Here is an 18,593-nt window from a genome sequence, read left to right on the forward strand (position 1 = left end):
CAGTGGTTTTGAGACAGCGCAGCTACTGAATGAATGAAACCTTAGTAAATGTAGTGATGAAGAGGCCCTTCAGTGAATATAACCCATCTTACTCTAGCTACAATTTACAGATGAATCATTGCAGGCTATCATTAAGTGACTGTTTTGGAAAAGGGGCAGTTATGAGGTTATATTCACTGAATATGTGTGTGTGATGTTCAAAACCTGACTGTGCAATTGTGGGATACAGCGTCTTTATAAACTACTCTTCCAAAACAACATGGCCAAATTAAAATTAAACAAAAATCTTCTAGCTGCTTTTGTCAGAAGCAGTTTTTGACCATCAAAACTGGTTAGAAGTTTATTTTAAGCCTTGGTTTTAGGGTTAAATTTAGAATTAAGCTTAGCTTAGGGTCTGCTTAGTTTTGATGGTTAACTTGAGGGGTAACTTGGGATTGTGTAAATGTCCTCCCAAACAAGCATGTTTGCCCCTCACCCTAAGCACAGAGTGGCGCAAGCAACAGTTACTGTAGGTAATATTTCAGCATTAAATAAGAGAACGGGTGATCCAAATGACCTCAAACTTAGCATCACATCAAATTGTTACCCAAGCAACACACTTGCCAAGTTTGAAGCAGATCACGTGTACAGTTTTAGAGATAAGCGAAGAGCAAATAGACGTGGAGATTTCTCCAACTGTTCTCAAACATGTGATGGTGTTCAGCACACAGAAACTTTATTTTACTCTGTTTCTCTGATTATGATTGTGTGTGTGTGTGTGTGTGTGTGTGTGTGTGTGTGTGAGGATGCGCATGTATATAATGTCGAGTGGGAGTTCAGACATTCCCCTCCACAATAAAAGCGTTGTGCGCCTCACAAAGCCTTCCCTGTGTGGATGCGGGCCGGGGGCGACGAAGGGGATACTCTGTCTTTATCAAACAGCCTTTAGCGAGTCCTGTGTGTGAATGGTGTTTTTTATGAAAGCACAGGCTCGCTGTGAGGCCATCTGAGACTTCTGAGGATGAGCACAATCCTAAAATATGAGCTGCAGATGAAGTGGAGGGAAAGAAGTCTGACTCAAGCAGCTGGCTTTCTTTTCCTTTTTTCCTACTAAGTGGAGCCTCTTGTTCGGAATCTACTCCCATTTCAGCGCAGACATAGTTGGCTCAGAGCTTGGTGAAATTGAGAAACTCATTTTGTTTATTCACACGCGGAAATATTGTGACATTTAAGAGTGTGTGTGTGTGTGTGTGAACTGTAGTTTAGCTTGCGTACATGCCAAACCATCTGGCGTGCAGATCCCAGAGGCAGTGGAGGGGATTATTAAACAGACACGGCACAGAGAAGCGCAGCAGCAGTATCATAAACACTGTACATCATTACTGACTTCATCTCTTCCAGCTCATCAGTTAAACCACTGCATGGCTAAAAGTATGTGGACACTTCAATCTTACCTCCATAGGGCATTGTTGAATAGTTCATTCTAAAACTGTGGATGCTTTTTGTAAAGTCTGCTCCCCTCTGTGGGAATATACAACACTCCCATTTAGGTACACTGTAAAACTAGCACTCACATTAAAACACTCACATCATAGCAGCTGGATTGCATTAAAAAACATATTTACTGTCGCATAAAATATAAAAACAGAAAAAACAGTTTTTTGTAAAATTACAAGATCTTGTGTATTTTAAGCTTGTTATCTACAATTAAAATTTGCCTAAACGTTTCACCCCATTTGAACCACGTTCTATGCAAGAAACAGTCCCTAAGAAAACTGTCCGATGTCCTTTAATGTTAATGAATCAGCTGCTATTTCTGGCACATCAAGAGTATGGCGAACTGACGCTTTCGCACTTCCTGTCCATCAGGAGACAAAATGTTTTGTGTGCGACTCCAGGGAGATGTACGACGAGGAGAGCAACGACATCAGCCACACCATCGAGAACGTGGTCACCACCTTCGCCCCAAACCGCCTCAAGACCTGGTGGCAGTCGGAGAACGGTGAGAGACACAAACGCACTAGAGAAACAAGATGAGGGGTGTTTCCTGTTTACTTTTGAGGGAGAATAGCGTGTGAGCCCTCACAGAGGCCGATCTCATGAGTACTGAGCTCAGTAATGAGCAGACCGATCACAGAGCCTCTCATAGCAGCAGTCCTTATGGGTGGGGCTTACAGGTGCGCTGAGGAGAACAGGTGTGCGGGTAAGAAACAGATGTGTGTCAACACTTGACTTTAAAGTGGAAAAAATGAGAAGCGTGACGTGAGACAGGAGAGCTTTAAGAGCTCCACGGAGAGACAGTTTCTAACTGAGAGGTTTTCTCACCTGTAATCACCTGTTTCATTGTTATCCACTGGTACAGGGAGGAGCTTCACAGTGAAGCTTAAAACTACCAAATCCTTCCCAAATGTGAGGATTGTGGTTGTAATTTTTACGATTCCACTCATGATTTTCTTCCACTGACAAAATTACCAGCCAATCTTTTTATTTTGTACCATTTCGATGTAGACAAACCCAGATTCATTAATATGAGACTTTTCTATGAAACCTTATTAATATCACCCAGTTGTGCAAACGTTGTGCATCATTTAAACAAATTGTACTTATTTGGTATGTTTGGTTAATTTTATTGGTAATTGGTCAAACTGGTCAATTATTGCAGTTTGAAATAAAGTTTGGTGGATTTGAACAACTCAAGTTTTTGGGGTTACATGGGAAATGTATTCAGTGCACACAAAACGTCTTCCTGCACCTAAAGCTTTGTTTAAAGTTTGTGTGGATAAAATAAGTTCCCATAGAAGGAAGAAAGTAAGCACAGGTCAAATTTTGATGAATTTAACTCTGATATAATCTAAAATATACACATCGCATACAATAACATGAGAACAAACATATCGTATAATAAGTCATTAAAGTTTTCTATTTTATTTTCTTAAATTTTCTTAAATTTGACATTTTTGTTTGACTTTCTTTTGGTTTTATGAATTCATTTTGCTCTCATGACAGCTCTAGTTTTACCATGAAAGTTTTCTGTGACTTTTCTCAAGAGATGCTTGTGTGAAAACTGGCGAGCCAAGTTCAACATCACTTGTTTGACTCATTCCTCAGTCAGCAACTTACATCACTTCTGGAAGTCATGAATCCTAACCTGTGTCTCAACCACAGCAACAAACGTCTTCTCCAACATACACAAACATCAGTGCACCTGATACGCTGCAGTCAGGTTGTTTAAATATACCAACTTGTGTTTAGTTTGCTTTATTCCAAACAAGCTGGAGAACATTTATATGCAATTCTCTGTGAAATTAAGTCCATGAATCCGCATCGTAAAATCTTTAGCTGGATCCTTCATGGTGATCCCAGTGCAGCTGGTTCCCATGCAGTTGTTCCTGCAGAGCGGTGGGAATCTGTCAGAGGTGTGAGTCACGGCAGAGCGGCGGCCAGCAGTGCAGATGGTTCTCAAACAGCAGGAAGCTGCAGGAGCCACTTGGGATTTCCTAATTCCCCCACAGGAATCTTCCAAGTCCTCCGAGCTGCTGTTTTTAAATTCAAACTCTGCTTTGAATGTTTTTACATATAAAGTTTTGCATGCAAGTAAATTTATGATGTTACTGTTGGCTGAGTAACTGCAGCGTAAGAAAGCGAGCTGACTGTGTTAACTTTAACTGCGTAAAAGAGTCGAACGCATGTTAATGCGTGTGAAGAAATCAGTCTGCGAAAAACTTGAAATGTGTATTTCCTGTTTCCTGTCTGCTGCAGGTGTGGAGAACGTGATCATCCAGCTTGACCTGGAGGCGGAGTTTCATTTCACACACCTTATCATGACCTTCAAGGTGCCTGGTTTCCCTCACACACACACACACATCATACAACTGCTGCCATACCCAGGGCAGGCAGAAAAACACAGTGTTGAACAGCTGTGGTGGGGAAACACTGAAAATCAGTCTCCTGAGAACGGTGGGAAGAGGAGGCGGAGGAGGAAGAGGAGGGAGAGGGCAAGTAAAAGAATGCAGCTCGCCTCTCGTGGCTGCTCGGCTTTGATGGTGGCCAGCTGGAGCTGCCTCTCATCAACTCAGCAGCTCTACGTCAGAGTCCAAACACTCTCAGAGACACAATGCACATCCGGCCCATCCAAGACAGGAAAGATCAGCTAATTTAGTTTATTTTAGCTTATTATGTATAAATTATAATTGATTTAAACAGAGAACTATTACAGAAAATGTGCATGTAGGCTATATTTTATTAAAATATTGGTTAAATGCCACTATGGTGTCAAAATCTTACGAAAAAATATTCCAAATAATTTGAAATAAGGTGGGTATCTGTTTTTCACCGTCACATGCATCATATAAAAAAAGTTTTAGAGTGACGTTTTTATATTAAACTTAAGGCACACAAACATGTCACTATAAATACCAGATTAAGTAAAGATGCTTAAAAAAACATGGAGATTAACACATCCTCTCTGTCCTCTGAAGAATCACTCTTACGTGTTAAATTGTTTTTATTTCAACCTTTTTATGTAATAAAAAAAACCCCCAAACACTAGAAAAAATGTTCCCTTATTACGGCTTAATGTAGACGTCAGTAGATTTCCGCCCAGTCTTCAGGCAGAATATCATTTTATTTATTTTTCATATGTGAGTGATGCAGTGGCCATAAAAGAAACAGTCGTATCAGTTACAGTAATAAGATGCCTGTTGGTCTTTATCTGCCTGCAGACGTTTCGGCCGGCTGCCATGATGATCGAGCGCTCCATGGACAACGGAAAATCGTGGCAGGTTTATCGTTACTTTGCCTACGACTGCAATTCGACCTTCCCTGGCATTTTCACCGGGCCCATGGTCAGAGTGGACGACATCATCTGCGACTCCCGCTACTCTGATATCGAACCATCCACTGAGGGAGAGGCTAGTTTGTGTTTGCATTTTTTCCCTCCCTCTGAAAACAAACTTTTCCATATTTTTAGTTCTTACCTTTCCCCCCTCGTGTCTCTTAGGTGATTTTTCGAGTGCTGGACCCCGCGTTTGACATTGACGACCCCTACAGCACAAGGATACAGAGTGAGCTGCTTCTGGTTTTAGAAACTCAAACATTTACTTTTGTGACCCTTTAAGATAAAGCTTTCTCTTTTAAAATCTGAAATGGATTCATATGAGTAAATAGATGATTCATGCCAAGTTTGAGGGGAAAAAATCTAATCAATGCAGGTAATTTTACCATTCAGAAGGTAAAAAATCCTGGCAGAAACCAGGCTGTAAATATGCTTACACTGACATCATGACTATTGAGAGGTAAAGTGATCATCTCTTCATCACAGCACCTGTTAGCTGGTGGGATAAATTAGGGGCAAGTGAACATTTTGCCCTCAAAGTCGATGTTTTAGAAGCAGGAAATATGGGAAAGTGTAAGGATTTGAGCGAGTTTGACAAGTGATGGCTAGATGATTGTGTCACAGCATCTCTGACTAATAAAACTGGTTAATCCGAAATTACTTAATTGAATGCAGCCACTCTTTTATATCAAATTAGTACCAGATTACAGGAAACTTATATAAAACCAATATGAAACTGATGAAAGATTTAACCTGAGTGAGACTCTGAACGTACCACAGAAGGATACCAGAATGATTTCTTTTAGTCAGCAGTTGTTGAGCTACCTGTAGCAGATCTGCAGGCGTCAGAGATCAGACAGGACCAACACTGGAAAGAATTTCTCAGGTGGAAGCAACTTGGACTTTGTAACCTCACACACTGCCTCTGTTCCTTGATCGCACACACATGCAGTTGGCTCATGTTAAGTACATGGTAACCGCTGTGGGTGTGTAAGGAACTGCGGCGGTATCCTCACGCTCAGAAACTCTGAAATCAGTGAGAAGAAATAAAACCAAAATACTGACTCGTTCATGGACTCTGGTACAGTTTCAGCAGGTCCTCTATTAGTACTTTAAGCTGATGGAATCAGCATTTTCTTTTTAATTTAGTTCGAAAGTGAAATTTAAAAAAATATTACTGTTAATTTTGAGTAAAAGAAAAGTAGAAATGTGGAGATTAAAATTGTTTCGAGTCAAACAACTGCTGCGGTCTGGGACCATGTAGTTTGCATTTTCACTTTCTTCATGGCTGTGAAACTTGAGCATTTTATCTGTAAATCTTTCCGCCTCCGGTCTTATGGAGGGAAGGGAAAAAGTGGAAATATTTCTGTCCAACTTTCAGAATTGAGCATAACTTCAATTAAATAAATAAAGCACATGCAATTTGTCCCCTGAAACCTTGTGTTTAATGTCACAGTGATATAAACTGTGCTGTGTTGTCAAGGAGACTTGCGTGTGTATCAAGGGCTCAAAATGCCCTTGTGCACTTAACACAGCAGGACATCACTGAGCCTTTATGGACAGGAATGAGACTCACAGTTTGAGACTTTAAGGGTTGTGATGAAGAATCTCTTCTGAGTATGTTGCAGGCAAGACAGGCAGCATTAACCTAACACAGCGGGGGAAACTGGAGCTCTTGGAGCAAATTCATGCAGGAGAAGAGTCAAACTCCAAAAGAAGGGTCAGTCCTAGTTCAGACTCTCTTGGTGGGAGGCTGGAGCGCTATACGTGGGGCCAATGTGTCATAGTTTGCGGGAATTTGGACTCACAAGCAAGACTCTACAGGGAGACGGGTTAAACAGAAAGCACACCTTTAATGGTGGAAAAAAACAACCGTTCAAAAATCCAAGAAAACAAAAATAGAAATCCAGACTTTTAGAACACATATTGAAAAACAACAGGGAAGTAAACTGAGGAATGTCAAAATAAAACAGGAAATCACCTACTGATACTGATACTACAACCTGAAAACACAAAGACATTAAATAATAAACAAATATTCCCACAAAGTTTAAAACTCTGGCGCTCAAGGGCCAGTTCTGTTTGTGCATTAGTAACAAACAGAACTGGACTCTGGTACATTAGTAACCTTACGTTGGGTGCACCAACTGGCTAGCTTTAGCCAGTCTGCAGCTTCTGCTGCCTCTGCAAGCCTTTTGCAACCCACTTAAAATATAGTTGCTCTTTTTCTTATTGTTTCTGTGTTAATTTTTATCCCACACAATACTGTTCAATGCAGATGCAATAATGATAATAATAATAATAACAATATTAATAATAGTAATATTCTCAATGTGATGAAAGTGATCCTGACTGAAACATAGATGCTTTGGATTTAATGAAACACTTTCACAGATGTCTGCGGGCGAGATACTAATCTCCCTGTAAAACAGTGTGTGTGTGTGTGTGTGTGTGTGTGTGTGTGTGTGTGTGTGTGCGTGTGTAACCATTTTAATAATGCATTCCTGTGTGTACACAGACATGCTGAAGATCACGAACCTCAGGGCGAAGTTCATGAAGCTCCACACTCTGGGTGACAACCTGCTCGACTCCAGCGACGAGGTGAAGGATAAGTACTACTACGCCCTCTATGACATGGTCGTCCGGGGAAATTGCTTCTGCTATGGGCACGCCTCCGAGTGTGCCCCAATTGATGGAGCGCCGACAAGTGCAGAGGGCATGGTACGTCACACAGGCATATAAAGAAAAGGCGAGAAACACCATTTTTGCCATTTTTAAATCTAATTTAAACTTATTCTGCTCAGGCAGACCATGACACAAAGTAATAACCTAAAAGAATTAATTTAATGATGAAACAAGCATGCAATAAGTCTAATAAATTGGATCTCATGGTGTTTATCAGTGAGTTACGGAAGAGGATTAGGGCCACGGGAAAATAAAAAAGTGGGCACATCTTTTTTTCTTGCTTTCCAGAATTCTGAGAAAAATGTCAGAATTCTGAGATTAAAGTCAGAAACGTTGGAATCAGAATTCTGGGGGGAAAGTCAGAATTCTTTTTTTGTCAGAATTCTGACTTTCTTCTCAAAATTCTAACTTTAATCTCAGAATTCTGAGAAAAAGTCGGAATTCTGACAAAAAAAGAATTCTGACTTTTTTTCTCAGAATTTTTTTTTGTCAGAATTCTTCAGCAGAATTCAAAGAAAAAAGTCAGAATTTGAGAAAAAATTAATTAATTATTTTTTGTCAGAATTCCAACTTTTTCCTCAGAATTCTGACTTCAATCTTAGAATTGTGACTTTTTTGTCCGAATTGTTTTTTAAGAATTGTGACTTTTTTCTCAGAACTCTAACTTTAATTTCAGAATTCTGACTTTTTTTTAGAATTCTTTTTTGTCAGAATTTTGACTTTAATCTTTGAATTCTGACTTTTAATTTCAGAATTCTGACTTTTCTTAGAAATCTTACCACTGGGGATGAGATGATGCGAGGAAGGTGTGTGAATTCAATTCATTTCTTTTAAGCACAACAACAGTTGCCTCAAGGCACTTTATATTGTGTGCTAAAGACCATAAAATACGGCTAGGAAAACAGAGTAAACCCGAGCAATTAGATGAGCCCCTACAAGCAAGTGCTTTGACAACAGTGGGAAAGAAAAACTCCCTTTTAGGAGGAAGAAACCTCCAGTAGAACCAGGCTATAATAATTTTGTCAAGCCTGAAATGTTAAAAAAGCACTTCAGTGCTGAAGAAACCTGATTCAGCTTCGTATATTTTAATAAACTGATATTAACAAATATATTTGGCTATCAGACATTTGTGGTGGTTAAATCAGTAATAAGCTATTACTGTATATGTGTGCGTGCGTGTGTGTGTGTGTGTGTGTAGGTCCATGGCCGGTGCATGTGCAATCACAACACTGAGGGTTTGAACTGCGAGCGCTGCCAAGACTTTTATCACGATTTGCCTTGGAGGCCTGCTGAGGGACGAAACACCCACGCCTGCAAGAGTAAGAACACAAACATGGAAAAGTCTGTCTACAGCTCTCAGCTCTTTAAACTCAGAGTAAGATCTCCACAAACATGATGACAGTACTGACAGCGAACAGGGAGACTGACAGTCAAAGAACGCTTAATTGATATGTGTAGGATAATGTTTTAATCATAAAGGAAGCAGTGAAACTTCCAGGGGTAAAAAATGGTTTGCGTATTTTAATTGAATGTAAACTTTTTACCCATTCACACACACACTGGTGATGGCAAGCTACATTGTAGCCACAGCCACCCTGGGGCGTACTGACAGAGGCGAGGGTGCCGGACACTGGCACCACCGGGCCCTCTGACCACCACCAGTAGGCAACGGGTGAAGTGTCTTGCCCAAGGACACAACGACCGAGACTGTCGGAGCCGGGCTCGAACCGGCAACCTTCCGATTGCAAGACGAACTCCCAACTCTTGAGCCACGATCGCCCCAAATGCTGCACAGCAAGAAGGTCCTGAGTTCAATTCCATCATCAGGCTGGGGTCTTTCTGTGTGGAGTTTGCATGTTCTCCCCGTGTTTGCGTGGGTTCACTCCGGGTACTCCGGCTTCCTCCCACCGTCCAAAGACATGCAACTTGTGGGGATAGGTTAATTGGATAATCCAAATTGCCACTAAGTTTGAATGTGCGAGTGAATGGTTGTCTGTCCCTGTGTGTTGGCCCTGCGACAGACTGGCGACCTGTCCAGGGTGTACCCCGCCTCTCGCCCTATGACAGCTGGGATAGGCTCCAGCGCCCCCCGCGACCCTGAAAAGGATAAGCGGAAGCGAATGGATGGATGGATGGATGGATGGATGTAAACTTTTTAATTGGTAGTAAAGTTATGAAAACACTGAAAATGTGAACAGGAAATGTGCTCTTCTGTTTTCAAAGAAAACTCAAAGTCTATGTTTCACTTTCCTTCTTTCTCAGAGTGTGAGTGTAACCAGCACTCCACGTCGTGCCACTTTGACCTGGCCGTGTACGTGGCGTCCGGCAACGTGAGCGGAGGCGTGTGTGACGACTGTCAGCACAACACGCTGGGCCGACAGTGCGAGCAGTGCGCGCCGTTCTTCTACCAGCACCCCAGCAGAAACCTGAGGGACCCAAACGTCTGTGAACGTAGGTCACTGCTACGCAACCGCAGTTCAGTCTATCATGAGAGAAAACATGAAAACATCTGTTATAAAATCAGAGTAAAGAATTTGTAAGTTTGGAATAAGCTGCAAAAAATCTACTAAATTGTCCTTAGTGATATCAGAAGTGATGCTACAAACTACATCCTGCTACATATGATATATTTTTGATATCTTTGGCATATTGAGCCTTATACTGTGTATTAAGGCGCTGAATGTTTTCCTGGTGCACTAACTGGTGTCCATTCCTTTTTTAATCTCTTTAATGTCTTTTTCTTCTCTCTAGCCTGTAACTGCGAGCCTTCCGGTTCTCTGGAGGGTGGCCTGTGTGACCCGAGGACAGATGTGCTTGCCGGGCTGATCTCAGGTCAGTGTCGGTGCAAAGCCAATGTGGAAGGAGAGCGCTGCGACCACTGCAGACAAGGACACTACGGGCTGGGACAAGGGCCACATGGCTGCCTGCGTAAGTCAGATTATACGCTTTCTTATGAAATCATATTAAAGCAAAGGTTAACACAAGGAGATGGAAACAAAATGCTACAAAATAAAGTGAGTTAATTCGTAATTAAAGCCTGAAAAACCGAGCAAACCTTAAACTAAGGTTAAGGTTGTTGGTATGTTGGTGAAAACTCTAAATATGTCGATGGTCCCAGATCCAGATGAATGGGAGGTTAGATCAGGAAGGGCATCCTGTGCAAAATCAGCCAAATCACACATGTGAATCCATCCGCTGTGCAAATAATAATGCAGCACAAAGTTCTTACTTCCTGTATAATCTATAGAGAAGTCCCTCTACATTTTAAAATTCAAATAGATCATAGTATATTAAATATACCCTAATTTCAGCATGTTAATATGTACATTTGTGGAATTTTAGGATAAAAAAATTGAAGTGATTTGGTTCGAGGAAGACAATAATAATAAAATATCATAGTAATACCACAGAACTTCAAATGAAAATAGACACAAACATACTCAGTATAGATAAACATACAGTAACTACAGTCAGACAGGCTGATGCAGTTTATCCTGTTGCTTCGTTTTGCGTTTTGGCAGCTTGTACCTGTAATCCGCTGGGAATGCTGCCAGGAGGAAAGCCGTGTGATTCAGACACAGGACGCTGCTTCTGCAAACGCCTCGTCGAAGGACACAACTGTGATCAGTGTCGGGTACGGATCCACGCTCACTCTGGATACCTTCCTCTCTGCCTTAGTGCGCTTATTACTCATAAACATCTGCTTTCTGCTTTTACAGCCACAGCATTGGGGTCTGTCCAATGACATGGATGGCTGCAGACCATGTGACTGTGACCAGGGCGGGGCTGTCAACAATGAGTAGGTGTAATTAATGATATTAAAAACATCTGTGTTTAGTTTTAGTAATATGACAGGTAAGTGGGTCATTTCATGCCAGCTGACCAAATGTTTCCTTCATCACAAAAATGTTTTGAGCATAAAATGACCCTTAATTTTTGGAAAAATGTCCAATAAAGCAGTTTTCATATAAGTCTGCAAACAGGCTTTTTCACTGCTGTAAAGTAAAGCGTTTTGTGTCTTTGGGATTGGCTTGTTTTTTAAGACAGCCTCAAGTGGCCAGGTTAGGAACTGCAGTTTATGGTTGCATATTTTCACCTCCAGAAGTTTCTGTTTGCATGTGACTCAGGCCACTTCTTAACCAAAGTGAAGGTCTATGCTAGACAGATGCATGTTTCTATATTAGTTATTTTTTATTAAAATACATTTTACAATTGTACATGGAGGCAAGAAGAGATTACCATTGACCATTAAATAGAACAGCTCCTGCAGAAAGATGTGCAGCTGTTTTGCCTCTAAAGAAGAAAGATGTCTAACAGGAAGCAATGAAATTAATGGAAGATCTCACCATTTTCATTAAATTATAAACAAGGAAAAAAATAGTTTAAGCATGTGGATGTGTAAAACTTTGTCTTTCTTTTTCCGACCTGCCATCTCTCCACAGCTGCGATCCTCACACAGGACAGTGTGTGTGCAGGGAGCACATGTTCGGGCGCCGCTGCGATCAGGTCGAGTCCGGCTACTACTTCATGGCTCTGGATCACTACATATACGAGGCAGAGGACGCCAAGCGCGGCCCTGTGAGTGTGTTCACATCGGCTTGTGGTGCTTTTTTTTCCCTCCAGATTTGTGAACGTTTGTTTCCCCATCAGGGCGTGACGCTGGTACCTCGGCCCTATCCTGAAGGTCGGAGTCCTACGTGGACTGGTATGGGCTTCGTTAATGTGCCAGAAGGAACCTATCTAGAGTTCAGCATCGACAATATTCCCGAGTCCATGGACTATGACATCCTTATACGCTATGAGCCACAGGTAACACAAATGATTTGCATATTTCAGAGTCGGTTATTGCTCCATGGCGTTTTGAAAGAACCTTTGTCACTAACTTTTTATGGTTTCTTTCTTTACTGAACATTTTCCTAAAGTTTGGTCGAATATTTTTGCGTAATCTTTTGAGCAGGCAGACAAACAGGCAGAAAACTCGTGCAAACGTCAATCTCCTGTCCTTTCCGTCATTAATTAAATGAAAATATTCTCTACATAAACCCTGAGTTATCTAGTTCATCAATAAGTGTTGATAAATATGAAGTATGTGACAGCTGTTTGCCAACTGGAATACCATTGTTTAGAGAAATATCTAATCAGCCAATCACATGGCAGCAACTCAGTGCATTCAGGCATGTGCTCGAGATGACCTGCTGAAGCTCAAATTTAAGTTACTTTCAACATGACATGGTTGTTGGTGCCAGACGAGCTTCTCAGAGTATTTCACAAACTGTCGATCTACTGAGATCAGCAGTACACTGCACAGCCATCTCTAGAGTTTACAGAGAACGGTCCGAGTAAGAGGAAACATCCAGTGAGCGGCAGTTCTCAGAGGAGGATTGCCAGACTGTTTCAAGTCGAAGGCAACAGTAACTTAAAAAAAACACTCGTTACAACCAAAGTATGCAGAAGAGCATGTCTGAATACTACAGCAGCAGAAGACCACACCGGGTACCTCTCCTGTTAGCTAAGAACAAGAAACTAGGGCAATAATTCATTCACCAAAGTTGGACAGAAGATTGGGAAAAACTTTGCCTGAATGCCAACTATCTCTTTTTCATGAAACATGTGACACAGGGTAGCCTATGGACAGTTTATTTGAATAAATACACTCAAACAGAAACAAAGACGGAGGAACGATGAAGGAATACCACATGTATGTTTGTTTGTCGACAGCTACCGGAGCAATGGGAGGAGGTGAACATCCAAGTGCAGCGCCCCGTCTTCAACCCTCCAAACTACTCCAGTCACTGCAGTAACTCTTTCCAGAGCGGAGACCAGCAGTCGATCTCTCTTCCACCTGGATCCAGGTAAAACATTCATTTACTGTACACTGAACATGCTCACACAGACACATAAACTAACTCTGTGTGTGTGTTTCAGACATGTGTTGCTGGTGAGGCCGGTGTGTTTTGAGAAAGGGCTGAACTACACGATCCAACTCAATCTGCCTCTCTACTCGTCAGTCAGCACCGTCCAGAACCCGTACACACTCATCGATTCGGTATGTGGCTTTGCACACAAACACACACCTGTTCAGACAGGTCCTGCCTGTACTCCAGGACCTGTCCTGCTCAGATCGTACGGCTCTCTTGAAATGTAAAAACTTAAGACCACGGACACTCATTTTCTAAAGCAGTTGCTTTAGGAACATTTCATGTCCTTCCAAGCCAGTGAAAGCTCCAACTGTTGGTCCATAGTGGCCCTCAGTAGCTCCTTACGCTCTTCTCTGTTTTTAAAGGTGGTGCTGATGCCCCGTGTCAGAGAGCTAGAAATGTTCCACGGAGACGTGGGAGAGCAAGCATGGGATACGTTCCAGCGCTATCGATGTCTGGAGAACAGCCAGAGCATCATAAAGAGCCCCATGACCGACATCTGTAAACAGTACATCTTCAGTGCCTCTGCCTTGCTGCACAAAGGAGCCATGGGTGTGTAGTTCATCTTCATCTTCAGAATCTGAAGATGTTAAAAATTGTTCCTGCTTCCACTCTCATCACCTTTCCCCTCCAATCTCATCCCTCAGCTTGCCAGTGTGACCCTCAGGGTTCACTCAGCTCCCTGTGTGACCCCAGTGGCGGTCAGTGCCAGTGCCGACACAACATCGCAGGCAGGAACTGCGACCGTTGCGCCCCGGCTACCTTCCTGTTCGGCCCTGCCGGCTGCAGACGTGAGTGCAGCTGAAGTTCAATGTCGACGTGTTCATCTTCAGTTTAAATGTTTTCTTTAATCCTAATCCCTTCACCCCCACAGCTTGTAACTGTGACCCTCTGGGCTCTGTCAGCCCCTTGTGCCACGAGGCCACCGGCCACTGCGAGTGTGTTTCAGGGGCCACGGGTCGCCAGTGTTCACACTGCCTGCCAGGCTTCTGGGGCTTCCCTCATTGCCGACCGTGCCAGTGTAACGGCCACAGCGAGTACTGCCACCCTCAGACTGGAGAGTGTCAGGGCTGCAGAGACTTCACCACCGGACACCACTGCGAGAGGTGAGGATGTGAATGTAGATGCAGTGGTGGTAGCTTAAATCTGCTAATACTAGTGAGGTAGAGACAGATATTATAGAGATTCAACATAAAAGAATTAGTATAATAGCTTTTCAAGGGCCTCAAAACTCATTTCCTTGGTCAAGGAAAAAGGGAGATTTAACCATTAAACCCCAATGTGTGGAAAGGAGTGTAGATGTCTAAAAAAAAAAAGGTGGCAACATATAAGGACAGCAGAAGATAGCATTTCTTAGCCCACAGTATTTGTCAAATTTGAATTAAAGATGAGAACAATAAGCACAAGCATCAGTTACAAAAAGAACAGGACAAAAAACCTGACTTCCTCAGTTAATTCAGTTTTCTGTCATTTATCCCTGTAAACCCTGAACCATTAAAGAATTACCAGAAAATTCAATTTGACCGTGTTTATGGATTATAAACACTGTTATTAGTGAGTGTTTATTGAACCTTCTTACAGAGACTATTTTCTAGAAATGAAATTTATATATTCTTGTGCAGTTTCATTGCTTAGAAAAGTTAATTGTGCATTTTATTCCGTTTTTTTAGGGAAAAAAACACTCCAATCATGCAGAAATCTTAAAAAACTCACAAAATCTTACGCATCAAATATGACACACTTGGCATTACAGGGTTGAAAATAAAAGAATAAACGTTTCATTTGGGTTTTTTTCTTGCGTAACACTGCTAGTGATGAAGACACTTCAAATAAAACTTCCATTTCCTTTTTTTGCCGTTCATAATTTAAAGTTTCAGGTTGTTATCTCAAGAATTTGGCCTATTAACTCAAACTTCTGAGAAAATGACCTGAAAATAAAGAAATCCTGAAATTTCTAGTTAATAAATCAAAATGTTCAGTTATGGATGGCAACATTTTTATTTTATATTATTTATTTAGTTTTTGAGCAGCAGAAAGAGGCTTATAAAGATTATTATTATTATTATTATCATTATTATTATTATTATTATTATTAAGTTGTCTGAGGAAAACTGCACAGTGCTGGAGTTGTGGATCTGCAAGCCGCTTTGCAACCCATCCAAACCCAGCTCCTTCTCTCCTGTGTTGAACTGAGTCTATCCGATGTAATTTTAAGGCAAAATTATATGAATGCAGCTATATGGGACGTTGCAGTTTGGGCAGACATTTCTTCAGTACTCAGGTGTCTCTCAGAAACAGTTGATTTTTACTAACCTTTTCCTTCCAGATCTAAACTGAAGGATCCATTAACACCTTTTCTTCTGCTACCAGGTGTTTGAGCGGTTACCATGGTGACCCAGAGCTGGGTTCAGGCGGATACTGTCGCCCTTGTATGTGTCCTGATGGGCCACGCAGCAGACGCCAGTTTGCGGACAGCTGTTACCTTCTGCCTAATACCAATCAGCTGGTGTGTGTGTGCGGCCGCGGATACAAAGGCATGTAAACACAACACTTCACAGATTTGTTTTTATGTAAGCGGGGCTCAGGTGCAGTTTTTGTCAACATGTCTTCACGTCACACGCTCATCACAAGTACAAACACACTTCAGTAGTCTGTAATTAGCGTGCCAGACCTCAATCTTTAGATTCAAGAGGAAAAGAAAAGCAACAAACTTGAGGTCTCATGTACGATACCATACCAGCTGACTTGTCTCCTGCATCCCTTCCAGGTGTCAGGTGCGACGAGTGTGCCCCGGGTTACTTTGGGAATCCTCTGGTGCCCGGTGGGCGCTGCATGCCCTGCCAGTGCAACAACAACATCGACATGCACGACCTGGACTCCTGTGATGCTCGCACCGGCGCCTGTCTCAAATGCCTGTACCACACCCAGGGCGACGGGTGCCAGCACTGCAAACTGGGTTACTATGGCAATGCTACCACACAGAGCTGCAGGAGTGAGTACAGCTGAACATGATTCATCATATTTATTGTTATCCAAAAATATATTTGTTAGTGCTTCCTGTGTGTAATGCCGGTTTCACTTTCCTGCTAAATAATTGTAGCCACAGCCAGAAGGAGGCCAGTACACATCCTCCCAGTCTTGGTGCATGTGATTACAGTGACCTCTGACTTTTGTAGTAGTTGTATCAGTAAATTGGCAAGATGTCGTCCTAATTTGGGTACCGTATGGCCGTTTGCTTTTACTTTATCTAAGTTAGTCTGACCATTTGGGACGAAAAAATGTTGTCCCCCACTTCATGTAAGCTCAGTGCCAGCTATAGACCAGAGGCGTTGAACTCCAGGCCTCGAGGGTCGGTGTCCTGCAGGTTTTAGATATCACCCTGGGTCAACACACCTGAATCAAATGATTAGTTCATGACCAGGCTTCTGGAGAACTTTGAGAAATGTTGAGGAGGTAATTTAGCCATTTAAATCAGCTGTGTTGGATCAAGGACACATCTAAAACCTGCAGGACACCGGCCCTCGAGGCTTGGAGTTCGACACCTGTGCTATAGACTGTATTTAAAAGATAGACACAGTCAAAGTAGTGTCTGCCACTGGATTGTGGACAACCTTTTTTCTGAGTTTAGCATTTGGATCGTTGCCATCTTCTTTTTGTGTATCCAAAAGTGATCATCATGAATACATTTGGACCTAATGGTAGAGTGGTTAGCATATTTACTTGGTAACGAGAAGGTTGCTGATTTGATTCTAGCCAGAGCCTCAAATCCCCTTTGTGGTTGGATCAGGTAGCAACCCCCTGTGACAAAGGAGCAGTCAAAAGCAGCTAAACTGGACCCAGACTGTTGGAATAGTTAAATCCGCAGAAGTTCAATTTACCAGAGAATTTATGTCAAAATGTAAAGGTGGACGTTTTAAAATTGGAGTCTGTTGTGGTTTCTTGTGTGACATATTGCGAGCATTGCTTGAGAATTCGTCACATCCAAAATAGCGAATTGGATATTGGACAAAGAAGGTGCTGCACCAAATCCTCCTCATGATTGCTTTGGTCACTTGTAATTTTAAAGTTGGCGACTTGACTACAAACACTTGCTGATTTCTTGCTGTAAAAGCAGCTAGTCTATGTTAACAAACATAGACAGATCTCAAATATCCATCTAGCCAGTAAATTTCCCATAATTCTGCGGTGCATCTTTCTTGTTTCTTTCTTTCTTCACTCCGCAGAGTGCACGTGTTATTCAGTAGGGACGATTCCTTATGCCTGTTCGTCCCCCGATGACTGTCAGTGCGACCAGCGCAGTGGCCAGTGTCCCTGCCAGCCCAACGTGGTCGGTCAGCACTGCGACCGCTGCGCTCCAGATACGTGGAACCTCACCAGCGGGACGGGCTGCCAGCGCTGCGACTGCGATCCTGTCCACTCGTTCAAATCCTCCTGCAATGAGGTGAGGCAGACTGTGTTTATAACCATATTTTGTCCTTTAACACTATCATGCAGTAACTTTTGGGTAAGCCTTTTAACTTTTAGAGACATTTTAGGTGATGAAATCTAAAACTTGTGCTCAGTTGCTTGGTGTGAGCCACCTGGAGCACAAATACCACTAGAAATTTTTATTTCTGGTAGGATTATCCATACCAAGCAGGTCAATGCCAGATGAATGGTTTCCCTGCTCAGATTTTTCCTGTATCTGCCAGGCTGGATGTATGTATAAAGATATACGAATGGGTATTTATAGTAACAGTTGGGAAAAGAACCGGAGCAAACAGTGTGGATGGAAACATGTGGATATGTATCCAAGGACAGTATTGACATTTCAGGAGAACAAAAAATCTAAACTCCAGTTAATTAAGTAATGAAACCCCCGCACCATCGTCTCAGCAGCTACTCCAGTTAACTCTCTCTGAACACGATCTGAAATGAACCACAAAATCCTGTCCATCTATGAGCTGCTGTTTCCAAACTTTCTCTTACATAGTGTTGGGGATTGGTTTTCCCAAACCCCCACACCGTAGGGTGTGACCATCCCAACAACTTCAAGTAGTTTTTGATACTGTATATGGACTCCAGCTGTTTAGGATCTGCTTCTCTCCTCTCACATGTAAAGAACTGATGACACTCACTCACACGAAACTTTCAGCTTTCTGTGTTTACTGGCTTCATTCCATCGGAGGAAGGAAGTC

General features: G+C 42.2%; 1 protein-coding gene across 1 annotated transcript in view; it reads left to right on the forward strand.

The window, feature by feature from the left end:
• lamb1b (laminin, beta 1b) overlaps window positions 1-18,593 on the forward strand; it is a 31,113-nt gene that overhangs the window by 3,222 nt on the left and 9,298 nt on the right. Inside the window, exons 3-22 of the mRNA XM_085251654.1 lie at window positions 1,849-1,981; window positions 3,739-3,812; window positions 4,701-4,889; window positions 4,979-5,042; window positions 7,332-7,534; window positions 8,697-8,817; window positions 9,761-9,949; window positions 10,250-10,426; window positions 11,020-11,132; window positions 11,218-11,297; window positions 11,941-12,076; window positions 12,149-12,307; window positions 13,217-13,350; window positions 13,424-13,544; window positions 13,782-13,968; window positions 14,064-14,207; window positions 14,291-14,522; window positions 15,787-15,950; window positions 16,184-16,408; window positions 17,640-17,857. Of these exons, the coding sequence (XP_085107780.1) occupies window positions 1,849-1,981; window positions 3,739-3,812; window positions 4,701-4,889; window positions 4,979-5,042; window positions 7,332-7,534; window positions 8,697-8,817; window positions 9,761-9,949; window positions 10,250-10,426; window positions 11,020-11,132; window positions 11,218-11,297; window positions 11,941-12,076; window positions 12,149-12,307; window positions 13,217-13,350; window positions 13,424-13,544; window positions 13,782-13,968; window positions 14,064-14,207; window positions 14,291-14,522; window positions 15,787-15,950; window positions 16,184-16,408; window positions 17,640-17,857 (3,063 nt within the window). The remainder of the gene's footprint in view (window positions 1-1,848; window positions 1,982-3,738; window positions 3,813-4,700; window positions 4,890-4,978; window positions 5,043-7,331; window positions 7,535-8,696; window positions 8,818-9,760; window positions 9,950-10,249; window positions 10,427-11,019; window positions 11,133-11,217; window positions 11,298-11,940; window positions 12,077-12,148; window positions 12,308-13,216; window positions 13,351-13,423; window positions 13,545-13,781; window positions 13,969-14,063; window positions 14,208-14,290; window positions 14,523-15,786; window positions 15,951-16,183; window positions 16,409-17,639; window positions 17,858-18,593) is intronic.

The sequence above is a fragment of the Mchenga conophoros genome, linkage group LG17 (assembly GCF_057382185.1).
Source record: "Mchenga conophoros isolate Kocher_MC1m ecotype Shallow Benthic linkage group LG17, M_conophoros_male_GT1.1, whole genome shotgun sequence".
In the NCBI taxonomy this organism is placed as follows: domain Eukaryota; kingdom Metazoa; phylum Chordata; class Actinopteri; order Cichliformes; family Cichlidae; genus Mchenga; species Mchenga conophoros.